Here is a 17,504-nt window from a genome sequence, read left to right as displayed (position 1 = left end):
ACTTTACGTTTCCAACAAAAACACGCAAAAGTCCAGAGGGTCACCGTCGCTGGATCTTGCTGTGGGAGGGGGAGGGAGCCCGCCGCTGCCGGATCTCACCGTGGGAGGGGGAGGGAGCCCGCCGCCACCGGATCTCGCCGTAGGAGAGGGGAGGGAGCCTGCCGCCACCGGATCTCACCATGGGAGAGGGGAGGGAGCCCGCCGCCGCCGGATCTCGCGCTGGGAGACGGGAGGGAGCTCGCCACCGCTGGATCTCGCCGTGGGAGCGCTGCCAGAGGAGGGACCGCCGGATGCTCGGTCAAAGGGAGGAGGAGGGGCCGCGCCTCGCCATGGGAGGGGGAGGGAGCCCGCCGCTGCCGGATCTCGCCGTGGGAGGGGGAGGTTGCTGTCGCTGGATCTTGCCGTGGGAGGGGGAGGGAGCCCGCCGCTGCCGGATCTCGCCGTGGGAGGGGGGAGGGAGCCTGCCGTCACCGGATCTCGCCGTAGGAGAGGGGAGGGAGCCCGCCGCCGCCGGATCTCGCGCTGGGAGAGGGGAGGGAGCTCGCCGCCGCGCGGATCTGGCCGTGGGAGCGCTGCCGGAGGAGGGAGGAGGGAGGAGGAGGGACCGCCGGATGCTGCTGCGGTTGGAGGGGAGGGAGCTCGCGTGCTGCTGCTGCGGCCGAGGCAAAGGGACAGAGAGGAGACGCAAAGGGACGGAGAGAGGACGCAAGTTTGCCTACCGTGTTGCCTGCGACGCAAAATGCCTTCCGTGTTTGGGTAGTCTGTTGGAGGGTGGTTTTTTTACCGCAAAGCACTGTGTACTACCTATTTTGGGGATGGGTCACGGTTTGCCAATACTGTTTTTGTAGTGCATGCCATGATCCTCGCACGCATGATTTATTATCCCGATATTGCCCCTAAGGTCATTCTCAGCGTCCAAAAGTTTTATCAGACTTTCATTTTTTATATTTAATAAGTTGTCATATAAACATTTTCGATGACGTGGCAACGTTTTTAAAAAGAGAGAAGAAATGAGTTTTATGGGGGATGAAATTCTATTAGCATGATTGTTAACTCTCTGAGTCATAAATTAAATGTATATGAAACCATAGAATGAAACTTTCTATTAAGTGTCAGTGTTTCATTCATATTTAATTTCATTTAATATGACATGACAGTTTTAAAAACAACGCCACAAAACTCTTTACTGAGACTAGTCTAAGCCTCTAAGGTGTACAACGAGGGTTTCTTAACGCATTCACCTTGTTTTCCCTTTCCGATCCATCCACCTAGAGTGCACCATCGTTGTACAAGTAGTAAGGCGTTGTTTGAATTTGAAGGGATTCTAAGACTCCAGATAAAAAAGAATTCCAACAGTTTTGCTGGATTCCGAGTGAGGTAACATTCCTCTAAAATCTAGGCCGTTTGGATGAGATATTAGGGCCACGGGATTTTTTTTCTACTATCTAGATTCTCAAAATCTGAAGGATTCAGATGGGGCCTAAGTTTTCAGGAATCGGTATTGGCTAAGCTATACGTACCAGATAATTTGTATACCTTCAAGAATGGGTGTTGGCTGAGCCATATACGTACCATATAATTTGTACCTTCAAGAATGGGTGTTGGCTGAGCCACACACGTACCATACCATGTTGGTAGACAACCTAAGCTCTGTTCGTTTGGTTTATAAGTCGTATTTTTTCAGCCAACGAACAATATTTTTCTCTCACAATAAATCAGCCAACAGTACTTTCAGCCATAACTTATCAACCAAGCGAACAGGGCACTAACCATGTTTTGTTATTAAACTTGACTAAATGTAGAGAAAACAGTCAAACATTTATGACACCAAATATCAATCTATAATATTGTACCATTGCTTATCTAACAGTTTTTTTTTTTGCTATTTGCTATATTGATATTTTATATGTTTCTCAACCTCCTAATTATTGCATTTTCTATGTGTTGGTAGTACTATGATTCGTAAAAAAAAAGCCCCTCATATTACATTTTTCTTTTGCCTTATAGGTGTAATCCTCGTTTTCATGTGGCACTCTCGTTAGTCCTCACTACCGTCACCATTACAATCTTTGCCTTGTTCAAGTATCACCTACCAGTATTCTTTATTATGTGATTATTGCACAACAGTTGCATACTTTGTTGTGCAGTAATCACTACTGTGCAAACCGAATAAATTGTAGCGCACGTCGTGTGCTAAAATAATACACCATTTATATGTTAGCTTTTGTGTATCTATCTAGATACATAATAAAATTAAGTTATGTATTTAGAAAATGTCGAAACGGCCTATAAAATAGGAGGAGTACTAAAATTCAAGTGCCTCAAAATACACAAGTGAATTTATCTTTTCCCGTTTGATATTTGCATTTTATTAAACAGGCAACTGTTCATCCACGGACAAGCAAAAGGGAAAATAACAGACGGGGGCATTAAGGTAAATCCGACAGTGCCATACTGCCATTCTCTCCCCGATTTTTTTTTTAATTTTAACACTTTTTCGAAACTAATTTTAAATCTAACACTCTCGGTTTTTTTAAACTAACATTTTTTGCCGCGCCTATTGTCCTGGCGCGGTCAAATGCCTGTGCCGCGTCATGTATGGTGGCGCGGTAGAGGGCTGACGTGGCGGCGACCAGAAGCGCTGACCGCTGACGTGGCAGGGCTCTACCGCGCCACCGATCTTGGCGCGGCAGTGCCGCGCCATGATCCATGGCGTGGCAGAGCCGGGTATAACCTCCGCCGCGGTTCGCGTGCCCGAGCAGTCGTCGTTCTCCGAGCAGCGCAGCAAGGCAGCCTGGCCGCCGCGCCTGCCTTCGCCCGCGCCTGCCCGCCGCCGTGCACGCCGTCTGCCGCAGCCGCGTCCGCCCACGCCAGCCAGCCCGCCCGCGCCAGCAAGCCAGCCGCGTCCGCCCGCCCGCGCCAGCCAGGCAGCCAGACATTGGAGGAGGTTCCTCGAGTCGTCTAACTGCGGCTAAGTGCTTCTCCTTAGCCGTCATTGGAGGGGGGTTAGGGGGAGGTAGAACCCACCGCTCGAAGTGCTCTCGTGGATGTCGTCCTCTCCACCAATCGTCGAAAATGAGGTACCTATGGTCAAACTTGTCTGCACCGTCGATCCACTGAAAGAAAAAGCACCTCTCATGAGCCTACACAACAAAAATTCAACAAAATATTAGTAACCTAGTAAAACAAACGAAGAAGAAAAATATACGGAAACAATTACTTACATTAAAACGACTGTACGTGTAGAAGCAACGAGCCGCTGTGTCCGGATGTCTCGATTGAAACACGTCGGCCGAACGACCACAGTCACAATTAGGGACAGGGAGTTCAGGAGGGACGGGGGCATCTTTGCTAGACTCGTCGGGGTATATTTCTCTAGGACGACCCCGTTTTCGCCATAACTGCTCCGGAAACATGTCTTCCATCTAATAAAACGGTTCAAATTAAACATCAATCAAAACAACGCAAATTAATGTAAAATGTAATCATTTGCAATGCAACTAAAATATTATAAACAACAATTATAGCAACAAAAATATGCATGGCAAACATACTTCTAACTACATAATTAACCTTAACATTGACAAAATCAAACTAATATATTCACCATAGTTCCCAAACATAATTTTCCTACTAACCTTAACTCACATTCATAATATCATATCCACCATTCAAACGAAAATAAAATATGCGTCATTACCTTGAACTAGGACGAGGAGGGAGGGAGGCGGCCGGGGAATGGAAGGAAAGGGAGGGAGGCGGCAATGGAGGGCCGGGCTGCCGCCGTTCGTGGAGCGGCGGCCGGCGTGCTTGGCGACGGGCCGGAGCGGAAGCGACGCCTAGGCCGCTTTGCTGCTCGGGCAGCGGACTTGGCCGCGGCGGAGGTTATACCTGGCTCTGCCGCGCCAAGATCGGTAGCGTGGCAGAGCCCTGCCACGTCAACGGTCAGCGCTTCTGGTCACCGTCACGTCAGCCCTCTGCCGCGCCACCATGCATGGCGTGGCACAGGCATTTAGCCGCGCCAGGACAATAGGCGCGGCCAAAAGTGTTAGTTAAAAAAAACCGAGAATGTTAGATTTAAAATTAGTTTCGAAAAAGTGTTAAAATTAAAAAAAATTCCTCTCCCCCGGGCCCGGGGCCCCGGTGGGCTGGCGCCCGCGCGAACGGCGATTGCGCTTCGCCTCGTGGCCGTGCGCGCTAATTATAACCGCGTTCTGTTACTAAACCGGCGTCCCGTTCCCCCAGCGTGCGTTTCGTAAGCCGACTACGCGAAGCATCCAGCGTTGCTCAACTCCGTTCGCCACTCCCCACTACCAGTCTGCCACCCTCCATGCCCATGCCCCACCACCACCTCGCCGCCTCCAGGCCAGAACCCTAGGCAGCCCCCAATGCCGCCCCACCGCCTCCTCCTCCCCCTCCTCCACCTCCTCCTGCCCCTCGGCCTCGGCCTCGGCGTCTCCGGCGCCGCCGCTGCCGGAGGGAACGCCACGTCGGCGCCGCTCGCCTGCTCCGAGCTCTCGCGCGTCTGCACGGCCTTCCTCGCCTTCCCGGCTGCCGGCGCGCGGGCCGCCAATGCCACGCTGCTCGAGTCCATGTTCGACGCCGCGCCGGGGGACCTCACGGCCGACGCCGCGGCCAGCCCGGGGTACGCCTTCGTGCGTAAGAACTGCTCCTGCCTCCCGTCCCGCACCTACCTCGCCAACACCACCTACACCATCCCCTCCTCCGCGACGCTCTCCTCCCCCAATGCCACCGCCGCCGATGTCGCGGCCGCGGCGTACGCGGGCCTCGCCGTGCCGCCGCCTGGCGGGGCGGCGCAGCGACCGCCGCGACCGGGGGCGGTTGTGGCGCTCCACCTGCTCTGCGGCTGCTCGTCCGGGCCCTGGAACTACCTTCTCAGCTACGTCGGCGTCGAGGGGGACACGGTGGAATCACTGTCGAGTAGGTTCGGGACGAGCATGGATGCCATCGAGGCTGCCAATGCCATGGCCGGCCCCGACCCCATCACCGCGGGGAAGGTGTACTACATCCCACTCAACTCAGGTCAGTCATACCAATGTTTGCGATCATTTTGGACAAGTCAATCAAATGTTTCTCTCTTTGTTCAATTCGCTGTGAAAAGATTGATAGTTCCTTCTGTCTCAAAGTTTGTTGGGTTGTTGCAATTGCAAGCATGGATCTCTAAATAATTGCTCGTTTATGAAGTACGGATCCTCTTGCTCTTTTATGAAGTACGGATCCTCTGGATTTATTGGTCTGGGCTTGTGAGGCGTACCACGAAGTTCACGTTTTACATCTTGTACTGCTCTGGAAATTACCAATTGTCCCAGGACCATGCTGTGGACACGGTGAACTATCGTGTCAAAATTGTACGCTAAATGTGTTCTTTAGTGAAGTGGCAGGTACTCCTTGCCCAATGATCAGCTGCAACTCAGCTTGTTGAACATCATTGGGTCTAAACAAGTTCCTGAAAATTGCTACCACCAGAGACTAGTATAACTAACTTCATTACTTTGAGGTTACATACTAAATGGAGTAAAATAGTCTCTTACTGGTCTGGTAGCAGCATCTCGTAGTGTGCTTTTATGTAGTTCTAGGTTGGCACAAGGAGGTATATGTGACATTGGGTGATTGCACTAACACATGCCCTGCACCTAATCTTCATTAAGAATTGAACCCAGTTACATGCATACTATGTAGTAGTTGAGATATTTGGTGGCAGTGACACATTAAGTTTCTCACTCTGGCTGCTCTGTGCCCAGTTCTCCAGCATTTGATTGCTGAGCCTCCCAATAATATCCAATGTCAGCTTTCTTGGTCAGCTGAAGCCTCTGATCTGTTTTTCCTACTTCGTGGTGTTAGTTTCTTTACCACTATTATTATTCTTGTGCACACAATTCTTTTTCTTCTTGCAATGTTTAAAAGGAAACCTTACTTTGTGTAATCCTTTTTTATATAATTTCTTGTAAATTTCCATCTAATGTTTGTAATAGACTTGTTTTTGGAAGAGTTCCTTAATGACTACTCCATCCTCATTGTCCTGTACCAATTTGCAGTTCCTGGACAGGCGTATGTTACACTACCTGCTCCTCCTGCTCCTGCCCCAGCGCCAACAGATTCCACATTGTCAGGTTGCTGTTCTTATTTGTAACTCGTTTTGTAATGTTCTGAGTAGGTAGTCACTGTGAGTGATAATTTAATACTGACCTGAAACATATTTTCAGGTAGTCGTTACAATTTACAACTCATTTGTTGATATTTTGGTTTACATAACCATTCCATGATTTTGTGGTAATACAGTATGCTGTATTTTCTGGGTAACCTTTAGGCTGGCTGGATGTTGTTTGAGAATAATCAGTGACAGTTATTTACAATATGCATATTCCATTTTTTTTTGCTTATTTTATTTCGATTTTCTTTCAGTTAGCACTCTTTTTATGGTCTTGATCCTATATTTCTCTACCAAGTATCATCATTGAAAAATGTCAGTTTTGGTATCAAGTATTATATACAATCAACAATATTCTTGTTATGATAATCTAACAAAGTATCCTCTGGCATACAACTGCAGAGACACCAGACCACCATTCGACCAAATTTCCTTATGGATGGGTTATTGGTAGCATGGGAGTTGCACTTGCTTTAATTGCTATTGCTGTCCTTGCACTTGTCCTATGGAAATTCTTTGGATATAATCCCCAAGATCCTAATAACCAGGGAAAGAGCCCAGACCGACATAAGTTTCAACTCCTTAAGAGTGGTAGTTTCTGTTATGGTTCTGGAAGATACTTGTGTTGCCAATTTGGAAATGCAAAGCCACCAAGAGCGGATGGTGGTGATCATCATATCAATGTCCCCAAAGGTCAGTTTACTGTTTGTTAACCAGTCCCATAAAAAGGAGCACAAGTAACTGCTCTCAAGCCTACGCTTGTTCTGGAGGTGGACCAAGTAGTTTCTTTAAATAGGATACAGTGGAAATTTCAATTGAGATACAGGGCAACAAATTCACAGTTAGTATTAAATTAATACCAGCACAAATTAGCTACTGTTATTTTTGTTTTGCTTCTTACAACTGATTCAAGCCTCCAAAACAGGCATGGCAGCAGATGTATTTGATAGGGAGAAGCCTATTGTGTTTACGTACGAAGAAATACTCACATCAACTGACTCATTTTCTGATGCAAATCTTCTTGGTCATGGTACATATGGTTCTGTCTATTATGGTGTTCTCCGAGACCAGGTCCAACATCGAAGCTGCCCACTTGTATGCATAATATTCCTTGTCATTGCCTTCTCAATAGTAAAAAAATGTTGTCTACAGGAGGTTGCGATAAAGAGAATGATGGCCACTAAAACAAAAGAATTCATAGTGGAGATGAAAGTTCTTTGTAAGGTTCATCATGCTAGTCTGGTACGGTGTTTTATTGCTTATCACAAAATCCTAGTATAAATTCATTTATTGCTGTTACATGTTTACTGAACTTTCATTGTGTGACCCATGTTTTGTCAAAGGTAGAATTGATTGGCTATGCAGCAAGTAAGGATGAGCTTTTCCTGGTTTATGAGTACTCTCAAAATGGTTCGCTCAAGAATCATCTACATGACCCTGAAAGCAAGGGTACCTCATCTGACACTTGATTTCTGAAAGATTTTCTTGCTCTTAGATATGACTTTCAGCGTTATAAAGTAGTAACATGTTCATAAGCTGTTCATTTGTTAGGACTGTGGAACCCCCCGTGTCAATAACTTTCACGTTTACTGGTTCCAGAACGTTGTGTTACCACTTACCAGTGTTTCAATCAAAAGTCTCCAGGCTCTATGCGAGCATTAGACTTCCACCTAGCACCTAGCCCACCTAGGGAGTGAAATGTTCTCCAGGAGGCAAGGAGGGGACTGGGGAGAACGCTTTATGTGAATATTTACATCTTGCTTAAATGAAATGCCATGTTAAAAGAAAAAAGTGGGCCACATAGAGAGACATTGTCTTAAGAATGGGACTACTGTTTACACCCTCCATCCCAAAAAGAGTGCCTTTCTAGCTATGTTTGTCAAGAACTCTAGATTCATAGCAAGAATGACACTCTTTTTGGGTCAGAGGGTGTATGTGCTATGCTATGGGCAGCCTTGGACCACCAAGTACTGCCTAGGGATCACCTAAGTACACGTAATTCTATTTGTCCTCGGTAGTTCTGGACTCATATTTTATGCCTCACTTGGTACTATGTTACCATTTGTTTGAACACCTAATTATGCTACCTCCACAGGATTTAGCATTGTTGATTGATTTTTTTTTTAATTTCTTCCAGGGTGTTCATCACTTTCATGGATCTGTAGGGTCCAAATTGCACTTGATGCTGCTAGAGGACTAGAATACATTCATGAGCACACCAAAGATCATTATGTTCATAGAGACATTAAATCAAGTAATATCTTGCTTGATGGTTCCTTGAGAGCGAAGGTTAGGTGATTTAAATTATTTGGTTCCCTTTTTCTTGCATCAACTAAATAACTAATACCTTGTGTATTGCATCTTCTGCCTTTACAGATTTCAGATTTTGGCCTTGCAAAACTTGTAGTGAAATCCAGTGATGCAGAGGCTTCTGTCACTAAGGTTGTTGGAACTTTTGGTTATCTGGCCCCTGAGTAAGTGCATATTTGCTGTGATTGTTTTAATTAAAAGCAAACTTTTTCTCTAACTATGGCATTGTAACAATCTTTCATTGATCTTTTAGATACCTGCGGGATGGCCTGGCAACTACAAAGAGTGATGTCTATGCTTTTGGTGTGGTACTTTTTGAGCTAATATCTGGAAAAGAGGCGATTACAAGAGCTGAAGGAATGGGTGCAAGCTCAAACTCTGAGAGACGCTCACTGGCATCAGTTGTAAGTTTTCAGTTCAGTGTTAGTTGACTTTCTAATGTTGTACCTTAGGATTTACCATTATCTTACCATTGAAATGGCATAGAACTTCTGTTGAACTTTGTTCAAGTTTCTAATTTATTTGTTTTTATTTACTCCAAAAGTCTTAAGCAACTTTGGTTTTGTACTGCACAGATGTTAACTGCTCTAAGGAAATGTCCTAATTCAACGTATATGGGGAACCTGAAAGACTGCATTGACCATAATCTAAGGGATCTGTATCCTCATGACTGTGCGTACAAGGTATGAACTTTAAACTCATGTACTTCTTGCAGTGAACTAGGATTTTCCTAGTTATCTTTCCAGCCCATTTTGTGGCACCCTTGCTCGTCGTTCTGAACCCCCTAAAATGCTTTTCCTAAGATGGCCATGCTAGCGAAACAGTGCGTGGACGAAGATCCTGTTCTACGGCCGGACATGAAGCAGGTGGTGATCACGCTCTCTCAAATACTGCTGTCTTCTATCGAGTGGGAGGCGACACAGGCTGGGAACAGCCAAGTGTTCAGTGGTCTTGTGGCGGGGAGGTGATCTGGTCACACTGGCCTGTGATGCTGCTGTACATGCTCTTCAGTGATCTAGTCACCTGATCCATCGGGGGCATATATTCGCCTATAGCTCTTCTCTTTATATCTTATTACTGGTCCTTTGTCCAGTTGAGCGATTTTTAGGTTTTTTTGAGCTCTGAGAGAATACCTACCAGCGTGCAATATATTTCTTGGTTGGTGGTACAGTATGTAGCTACGTATGTATACAAGAATCTACCTTGCAATGCAATTTCACCATGAGTCATTTCGTTTGTTCCGCTGCTGCTATGCCCTGACTTGTGTTTGTAGCCCAAGTTCAGCAGCAGCGACTGCAATGTGTACTTGTGTATTGTGGGTTCTTGGACCCTCTTATCACGTTGGTAAGTTGCCAAAGCAGAAATATTCTAAGAGCAGTTCTAACCAAGAAACTATATAGAGTAGTTTTTATACTTCGATGTTATATAAACACTATACATTGAAACTATATTCATATTCATAATAGATAGTTTTTACAAAATATTTTCTTGGTCAATCCATTTTCTTTTCTCTCCTATTATCTACCTATCACATATTTTTATATCTTAATTCTCATGTAAACATATTTTTTTTATCAAAAACATTTCCTTCTCTTTCTTAATTTCAATATTATATCACCAACTTTACTTATTTAACATATACTAATTTAAAATCAATAGCATAATCCTAATCGTCTCATTATATATACTTTATTTATACATCCTGGGACCTGCAACTTAATGTCCCTGCACCTGCAGCTTGGGCTCTGTGAAGTCCAAAAAGATGTGCACACACATGGCCCCAAAAAAGCATGGCCGGCCTGTTCGTTTGGGCTTGTTTGGCTGATAAGCCATGGCTGAAAATACTGTTGGCTGATTTGGTGTGAGAGAAAAATATTGTTCGTTGACTGAAAAAGTACGGTTTATAAGCCAAAAGTCCCAGCGAACAGGGTGAGCGTGGCTGTTATGATCGGTAATACGTACGAGCGCAGGAACCGTGTCTAGAGTCCGGAGTTGCTACGATAAGGCTGGGTCGTGATCACCAAGCCAAGTCGGTTAGCAAGTCCTAGAATCTAGGACTATTATCTTTAGTTTGTTATTTATTTAAGTCAGTTTGTTATTTGCGGAAGTCAGAGTCTAGTCGGTTGAGGATTGCTTGTATAAGTACTACATAATTACGATTGAATAAAGCAGCCTGGGATTAAGAGTAATCTCTTCCCTGGGCGCCCAGGCGCCTCTTACCTTTGCCGGCTTCTGCCCTACAATCTGCTCGATCACGGCGCCTCCAACCCGACGCCGTGATTCAGGTCCTCGCGCCCAAGCTTCGCCCCCCTACTACCTCCGCAGCAAAGCACGCCGTATCAATCTGGTATCAGCGTTCATGGCTACGTCTGGTCCTGGAACACCGGCCATCCCTCCCACCACCGCCGCCTCCGCCGCCACCACCCGGCCGCTTGTGCCATCCACATCTACGGCCAACTCGGGGCCGTTCCAACCACAGCCGGCCCCTCCCAAGCCCTCCGTCGAGGATAGCCTCGCCGCGCTGACCCTCGCTATGCAAGGCATGCAGCGTCAGCTGGGGGAGGTCTCTCTGCGATTGACGGCCGTCGAAGGCCGCCCCGGTCCATCGGCGACACCACCCCTTCCATACTCCCAGCCTCTACTCCTTGGCATGCCGGGGTACGGCGGGATTCCGGCGCCCGGGCCGGTGATCTCGGAGATTTTGCCTTCGCCGTCGCTCTCATCGGCCGAGTCGGCGCTTCCAGCATCCGGCGCGCCGACTGTGACTTCCAGCGTCGCTGTATTGCAGCCACCGGCGACGGGCCTGCCGATCCAATCTATCCCGTTCCCGCATTCGCCGTCGCCACTGCCGTCCATGTCGGCCATCCTGAACGGCGCCGTCATGTCCCCAGCCACTGTGGTACATACACCACCGCACTGCCCATAGCCTGTTCATGAAGATCACGGGGAGAGCGCTGGAGTTCCCAGATTCCACAAGCTGACTTTTCCTACTTATGACGGCAAAGAAGACCCCCTTGGTTGGCTGAACCGCTGTGAGGCGTTCTTCCGCGGCCAGCTCACCCGGGAGACGGACAAAGTCTGGCTAGCTTCGTTTCACATGACCGGCGATGCTCAACAGTGGTACTACATCATGGAACGCGACACTGGCCGCCCGTCCTGGGACGCGTTCCGGCTTCTATGTCATCAGCGCTTCGGGCCGGCCTTGTCCACCAACCACCTGGCGGACCTCACTCGCCTTCCCTTCACCCACAGCGTCGACTCCTACATGTCAGCGTTCCAGGCGCGGTTAGCACATGCCGGCCGCTTGGATCCGGTCCAACAAGCACAGCTGTTCACAGGGGGGCTCCCGGACTACATCCGCGTCGACGTTGAGCTTCATGAGCCCCAGGATCTGCACCACGCCATGCGCCTGGCACGGGCCTATGAGCGCCGCAACGCGCCATCGCGACTTGCTCTTCCAGCCACGTCGAACAGACCGTCTCGCCGCACGGGCCAGGGACAGCCGGCCTTGCCTCCTCCCGGTGGTGCATCGTCACAGGCTGCCTCGTCCTCACAACCTCCGGCGCGGGCCTTCAAGTTCCTCACCCCGGCGGAGATGTCAGAACGCCGCAAGCTCGGGTTGTGCTACAATTGTGATGAGCCGTATGTCCAGGGCCATAAGTGTGCGCGTCTCTTTTTTTTGGAAGTTGCTAATTATATTGTCCACGAACCTGAGACGGCTGCTGAAGAGGACCAGGCACAACCTGCGGGCCAAGAAACTCCCACGATCTCCCTGTCAGCTATCGCCGGGATCCGGACTGAAGACACCATGCAGGTGTCTGTTCAGCTTGGGGACATCCAGTGTTTGGCCTTGCTGGATTCAGGATCGACTCACACGTTCATTAGTGGGAACATAGCTCGCCGCGTGGGCATCCACTTCGAACCATGCCCGGGTACCGGCGTCGTCGTGGCCAATGGTGACCGCGTTGCGTGTCGCGGTCTTGCCCACGACGTGGGCATTCGTATTGCCGACGAGGTATTCTCAGTTGATTGCTACACAATTCCTATGGATAAGTGGGACATGGTCCTCGGTGTCAACTTCTTGCGCACGCTGGGACCGATTCTATGGGACTTCGACGACCTTTGTATGGCATTCACCAGAGGAGGCAAAAGAGTGTTTTGGCGCGGCATTGGTTCTACTCGGTGGGACGTGCAGTCTACACGCTGCCTCAATGCACTCCAGGAAGTCACGGCCAGTACTGACAGCCCTCTATTGGACAAGCTACTCTTGTCCTTTGACGATCTTTTTGCCACACCTGAAGGCTTACCTCCCGCTCGTGCCTGTGATCACCGCATACATCTTCTTCCACACACGACTCCGGTGGCTGTGCGACCATATCGATATCCCCAGCTCCAGAAGGACGAACTGGAGTCACAATGTGCCGCGATGCTGCAGCAGGGCATCATCCGTCCAAGCACAGCAGCGTTCTCCGCTCCGGTACTCCTCATCAAGAAGCACGACGGCTCGTGGCGCTTTTGTGTTGATTACCACGCTCTGAACAAGGTCACCGTCAAGGACAAGTTCCCTATTCCCGTGGTTGAGGAGCTGATTGACGAATTACATGGGGCACGATTCTTTACAAAGTTGGATCTGCGGTCAGGCTATCATCAAGTCCGTATGCACGCAGTGGACATAGAGAAGACAGCATTCCGCACTCATGAAGGTCATTTCAAATTTTTGGTGATGCCGTTCGGACTCTCAAATGCGTCGGCGACATTCCAAAGCCTCATGAACACCGTGCTCCGGCCGTTCTTGCGTAAGTTCGTACTCGTATTTTTTGACGACATCTTGATTTATAGCCCGTCTTGGTCGACACATTTGCAACAGCTCAATGCTGTCCTCACTGCGCTACGCGAACATCAACTCCGGCTCAAGCGTTCCAAGTGCTCTTTTGCTACTACCTCAGTACAGTACCTGGGGCACGTCATTTCAGCGGCCGGGGTCGCTATGGATTAGGATAAGGTGGCGGCCATCACCAGCTGGCCACAGCCCGCCATGGTGCGCGGGATGCGTGGGTTCCTCGGCCTCGCCGGCTACTACCGCCGCTTTATCAAGAATTACGGCACAGTGGCTGCTCCACTGACCACGCTGCTCAAGAAAGAAGGGTTCCTCTGGACGCCAGCAGCCACTGAAGCATTTGATGCCCTCAAGAAGGCACTCTCGGCGGCGCCTGTGCTTCATCTGCTGGATTTCGACAAGACTTTCGTCGTCGACTGCGATGCATCCGGGATGGGTTTTGGTGCAGTTCTTCATCAAGGTGCCGGGGCCCTAGCATTTTTCAGCCGTCCTTTTGCAGCTAGGCATCTCAAATTAGCAGCTTAGAAACGGGAGCTTATTGGTCTCGTCCAAGCGGTCTGGCACTGGCGACCATATTTATGGGGACGATAGTTTGTTGTGCGCACAGATCATTATGCCCTCAAATTCCTCCTTGATCAATGCCTCTCTACTGTGCCCCAACACCAATGGGTGAGCAAGTTGTTCGGATATGATTTTGTGGTGGAGTATCGACCAGGCAGTCTCAATGTGGTCGTAGATGCATTATCACGACGTACTGATGTTGACCTGCAGCTTCAATCCGTGTCCGAGCCAACTTTCCAGCTGTTCACGGACCTTCGTCATGAGCTTCAAGTCAACGACGAGCTTCGTGCCCTCCGGGACTCCATGGTAGCTGCACGCGGCGAGCCCTGGCAAGTCACTGATGGACTGATCAAGCGGGGCGGCCGTGTCTTCATTCCAGCAGGGTCTGCACTCTTGCCCGAGGTCCTCCAGTTAGCCCACGGCGTGGGTCATGAAGGCTCAGAAAAGACCCTCCATCGTCTACGCCGGGAGTTTGTGGTCGACCACGACCGTCGCCTTGTCAAAGAATTTGTCCGTTCTTGTTTCACTTGCCAGCGCAACAAAACGGAGCATCTGCACCCCGCCGGCCTCCTTCAACCTTTGGAAGTCCCCTCCCAGGTCTGGTCCGACATCTCCATGGATTTTGTGGAGGGCCTTCCCCGCGTTCATGGGAAGAGTGTCATCTTGACAGTGGTTGACCGGTTCTCGAAGCAAGCGCACTTCCTCCCTTTAAGTCACCCCTACACAGCAGCAACAGTGGCAAGGGCATTCTTTGACGGCATAGTCCGGCTGCATGGGTTTCCGGCCTCCATTGTAAGTGACCGTGACCTAGTTTTCACAGGACACGTCTGGCGCGACCTCTTCAAGCTCGCCGGGGTCAAGTTGCGGATGAGTACTGCCTTCCACCCTCAAACCGACGGGCAGTCCGAGGTTGTCAATCGGACCATTGCAATGTACTTGAGGTGTCTCACTGGTGATCGCCCGAGGACTTGGTTGGACTGGTTGTCGTGGGCTGAATATTGTTACAACACAAGTTACCACTCCGCACTCCGAACGACTCCATTCGAAGTGGTTTATGGCCGTGCCCCACCGGTCCTTCTTCCATACACAACTGGAATAGCACGGACTGACACCGTGGACAGGCTCTTGACAAACCGTGACACGTTCCTCGCAGAAGTTCGCGACCGGCTACTCTAGGCGTAGGAATACGCCAAGAGGCACTATGATGCCCGACACCGGGCTCTGCAGTTCAAGGTCGACGATTGGGTTCTCCTGCGCCTTCTGAACCGACCAGCTCAGTCCCTTCTGCCGGGTGTGCGTGGAAAGCTCAGCCCCGCTATGCAGGCCCGTTTCAGATTGTGGAACGCGTGGGCGAGGTCGCCTATCGCCTGCGTCTGCCAGAGGGAGCCCGGATCCATGACGTTTTTCATATCGGCGTTCTCAAGCCCTTCAAGGGCACCCCTCCTATGTCTACACCGACGCTGCCTCCTCTCCATAATGGTCGTCTGCTTCATCGTCCAGAACGTGCTCTGCGTTCTCAGCTTCGCCGCGGCGTCTGGCACGTGTTGATCAAGTGGGACTCCTTACCGGAAGACGACGCCACATGGGAGCCGGTGAACGAGTTCCGTGCTCGTTTCCCCTCGTTCCAGCTCGAGGACGAGCTGTTTCCCAAGGAGGGGAGAGATGTTATGATCGGTAATACGTACGAGCGCAGGAACCATGTCTAGAGTCCAGAGTTGCTACGATAAGGCTGGGTCGTGATCACCAAGCCAAGTCGGTTAGCAAGTCCTAGAATCTAGGACTATTATCTTTAGTTTGTTATTTATTTAAGTCAGTTTGTTATTTGCGGAAGTCAGAGTCTAGTCGGTTGAGGATTGCTTGTATAAGTACTACATAATTACGATTGAATAAAGCAGCCTGGGATTAAGAGTAATCTCTTCCCTGGGCGCCCAGGCGCCTCTTACCTTTGCCGGCTTCTGCCCTACAATCTGCTCGATCACGGCGCCTCCAACCCGACGCCGTGATTCAGGTCCTCGCGCCCAAGCTTCGCCCCCCTACTACCTCCGCAGCAAAGCACGCCGTATCAGTGGCCGTATGGTGTTCAGGTTCCAACTGTGCACCGGTAGGCCACTGCTCATTAGGACTTGGGAGGAAATTTTGGAATCGCGTTCTGAAATGAAATACAAATTTCTCTCAAACCGTTGATCATTTCTGAATATTTTTGACACCATTGTGTTCCTCACAGTAAAAAACTTGACAATATAAGATCCATGTTTCAAATACTATCTCGGCCACAAAATAAATTGATTCCTAGAATCATTTAAAGTTATAAACTATCTTAAGTTTAACCAACTCTATAAAAAAGGAGAACCGAGCGTAGCTCGGGTGGCAAGGCCCGATGGTTGGGACCTTGCCGGCCGGAGTTCGAGCCCCCGTGGCTGCGAATTTCCGGTCTCTCACTGGGGTTTGCCCCAATAAATTTCATTGCCTCTCACGCGTTGAGCCACAAAGGAAATACGACGCGCCCGTCGCCTATGGAGCCATGGTTGGACCCGGTGATCTCACAAAGGACGCGATCTTGTGATCTGGGTGTAGTTGTAGGTTTGTTTGTGTACGCGTGGTGTGTGGTGTGTGTGTGTGGGGTTGGTGTGAGTCTGTATATGAACAAATGCTACAGTTGTATCCAGATGAGAGACGTAAAAAAAACTCTATAAAAAAGAGTCGCTCGCAAAAAAAAAACTCTATATAAAAAAGTAACATCTATCATACCTAATAAATATATTGTCCAAATAAATTACATGATGTATCTATCTAGTAATGGTGTCATAGTTTTTTTTCTATAAGTTTGGTTAAACTTAAAAAAAAATTAGACCTATGACAAGTCTAAAAATTGATTTACTTTGAATCAGATGGAGTTTTTTTTTTTCTGAATAGCACACAGCAGCCAAAATTACTAGGTACTTCCCTCCCTTTTTCTTGTGGCCTCGGGAGAATGGCCTTACAAAACATTTGTCCAGTAAACCATATCAAGGTATAATTATTGCAAATTTGCAATATCTCCATTCTCTAACCCTATTGAAACAAGAGAAATAGTTCTATCATGCTATTTAATAGGGTTATGGATGGTCAATTAAGGTCCTGTTTGGTCTTAGAATCTGAGAGAAATTGAAAAGTAAATTTAGTCACCTTTGCTTATGATCTGATTCCTTCCTCATTGGCACCCCGCATTTGATCTGATTCCTTCCTCATGGTGACGCTTTGCTCGCCATTTCGGTGAATAGAGGAACAAGCCGCACCACAACCTAAATTAAACAGTTACCGAATACATAGGCGGAGCCTTGATGCCTTGTGCACCAAATTTCACGGTGCGGATGTTTGACACCTGAAACAAAGAACATGTCGGAGACAGAATAGTATTTTTCTCAGACGAGGAATAAGCGTGAGCTAAATTTTAGCGAAACTAACAGGGCCGAGCCGGCGGAGCAACCGTTGGAGACAGAAATATAGGGACAGGAAAGCTGTGTCTGGTCATTGGTCAACATCAACAAAAGCACACTGCTATCAACGGTCAAACAAAGCAATTATTGGCTGTTGTAAAAGAAAAAAAAAGAGAAGCTATTATTAGTTTACTGTCGGTGTAAATTATTG

At 48.7% G+C, this 17,504-nt stretch overlaps 3 protein-coding genes across 3 annotated transcripts; all 3 read left to right on the top strand.

Annotated features, from left to right (window-relative positions):
- Positions 1 to 4,248: 4,248 nt before the first annotated feature.
- Positions 4,249 to 9,708, top strand: LOC136458959 (lysM domain receptor-like kinase 3). The gene is made up of 11 exons (XM_066458857.1): positions 4,249 to 5,043; positions 6,057 to 6,131; positions 6,572 to 6,862; positions 7,095 to 7,240; positions 7,322 to 7,411; positions 7,513 to 7,618; positions 8,307 to 8,458; positions 8,546 to 8,643; positions 8,733 to 8,883; positions 9,055 to 9,162; positions 9,283 to 9,708. Exons 1-11 carry the CDS (start codon positions 4,389 to 4,391, stop codon positions 9,445 to 9,447), a joined length of 2,037 nt encoding a protein of 678 aa, XP_066314954.1. The 5' UTR covers positions 4,249 to 4,388; the 3' UTR covers positions 9,448 to 9,708.
- Positions 9,709 to 10,838: 1,130 nt separating this feature from the next.
- Positions 10,839 to 11,405, top strand: LOC136460988 (lysine-rich arabinogalactan protein 19-like). Its single transcript, XM_066460484.1, has one exon. The coding sequence runs from the start codon at positions 10,839 to 10,841 to the stop codon at positions 11,403 to 11,405; it is 567 nt and encodes a 188-aa protein (XP_066316581.1).
- Positions 11,406 to 11,576: 171 nt separating this feature from the next.
- LOC136460987 (uncharacterized) lies at positions 11,577 to 13,475 on the top strand. The gene has a single exon (XM_066460483.1). The coding sequence runs from the start codon at positions 11,577 to 11,579 to the stop codon at positions 13,473 to 13,475; it is 1,899 nt and encodes a 632-aa protein (XP_066316580.1).
- The last annotated feature ends 4,029 nt before the right edge of the window (positions 13,476 to 17,504 follow it).

Source organism: Miscanthus floridulus, chromosome 6 (genome assembly GCF_019320115.1).
Source record: "Miscanthus floridulus cultivar M001 chromosome 6, ASM1932011v1, whole genome shotgun sequence".
NCBI classification, from domain to species: Eukaryota; Viridiplantae; Streptophyta; class Magnoliopsida; order Poales; family Poaceae; genus Miscanthus; species Miscanthus floridulus.
Note: the sequence above shows the minus strand (reverse complement) of the source record. Positions and strands in the feature narration are given on the sequence as shown.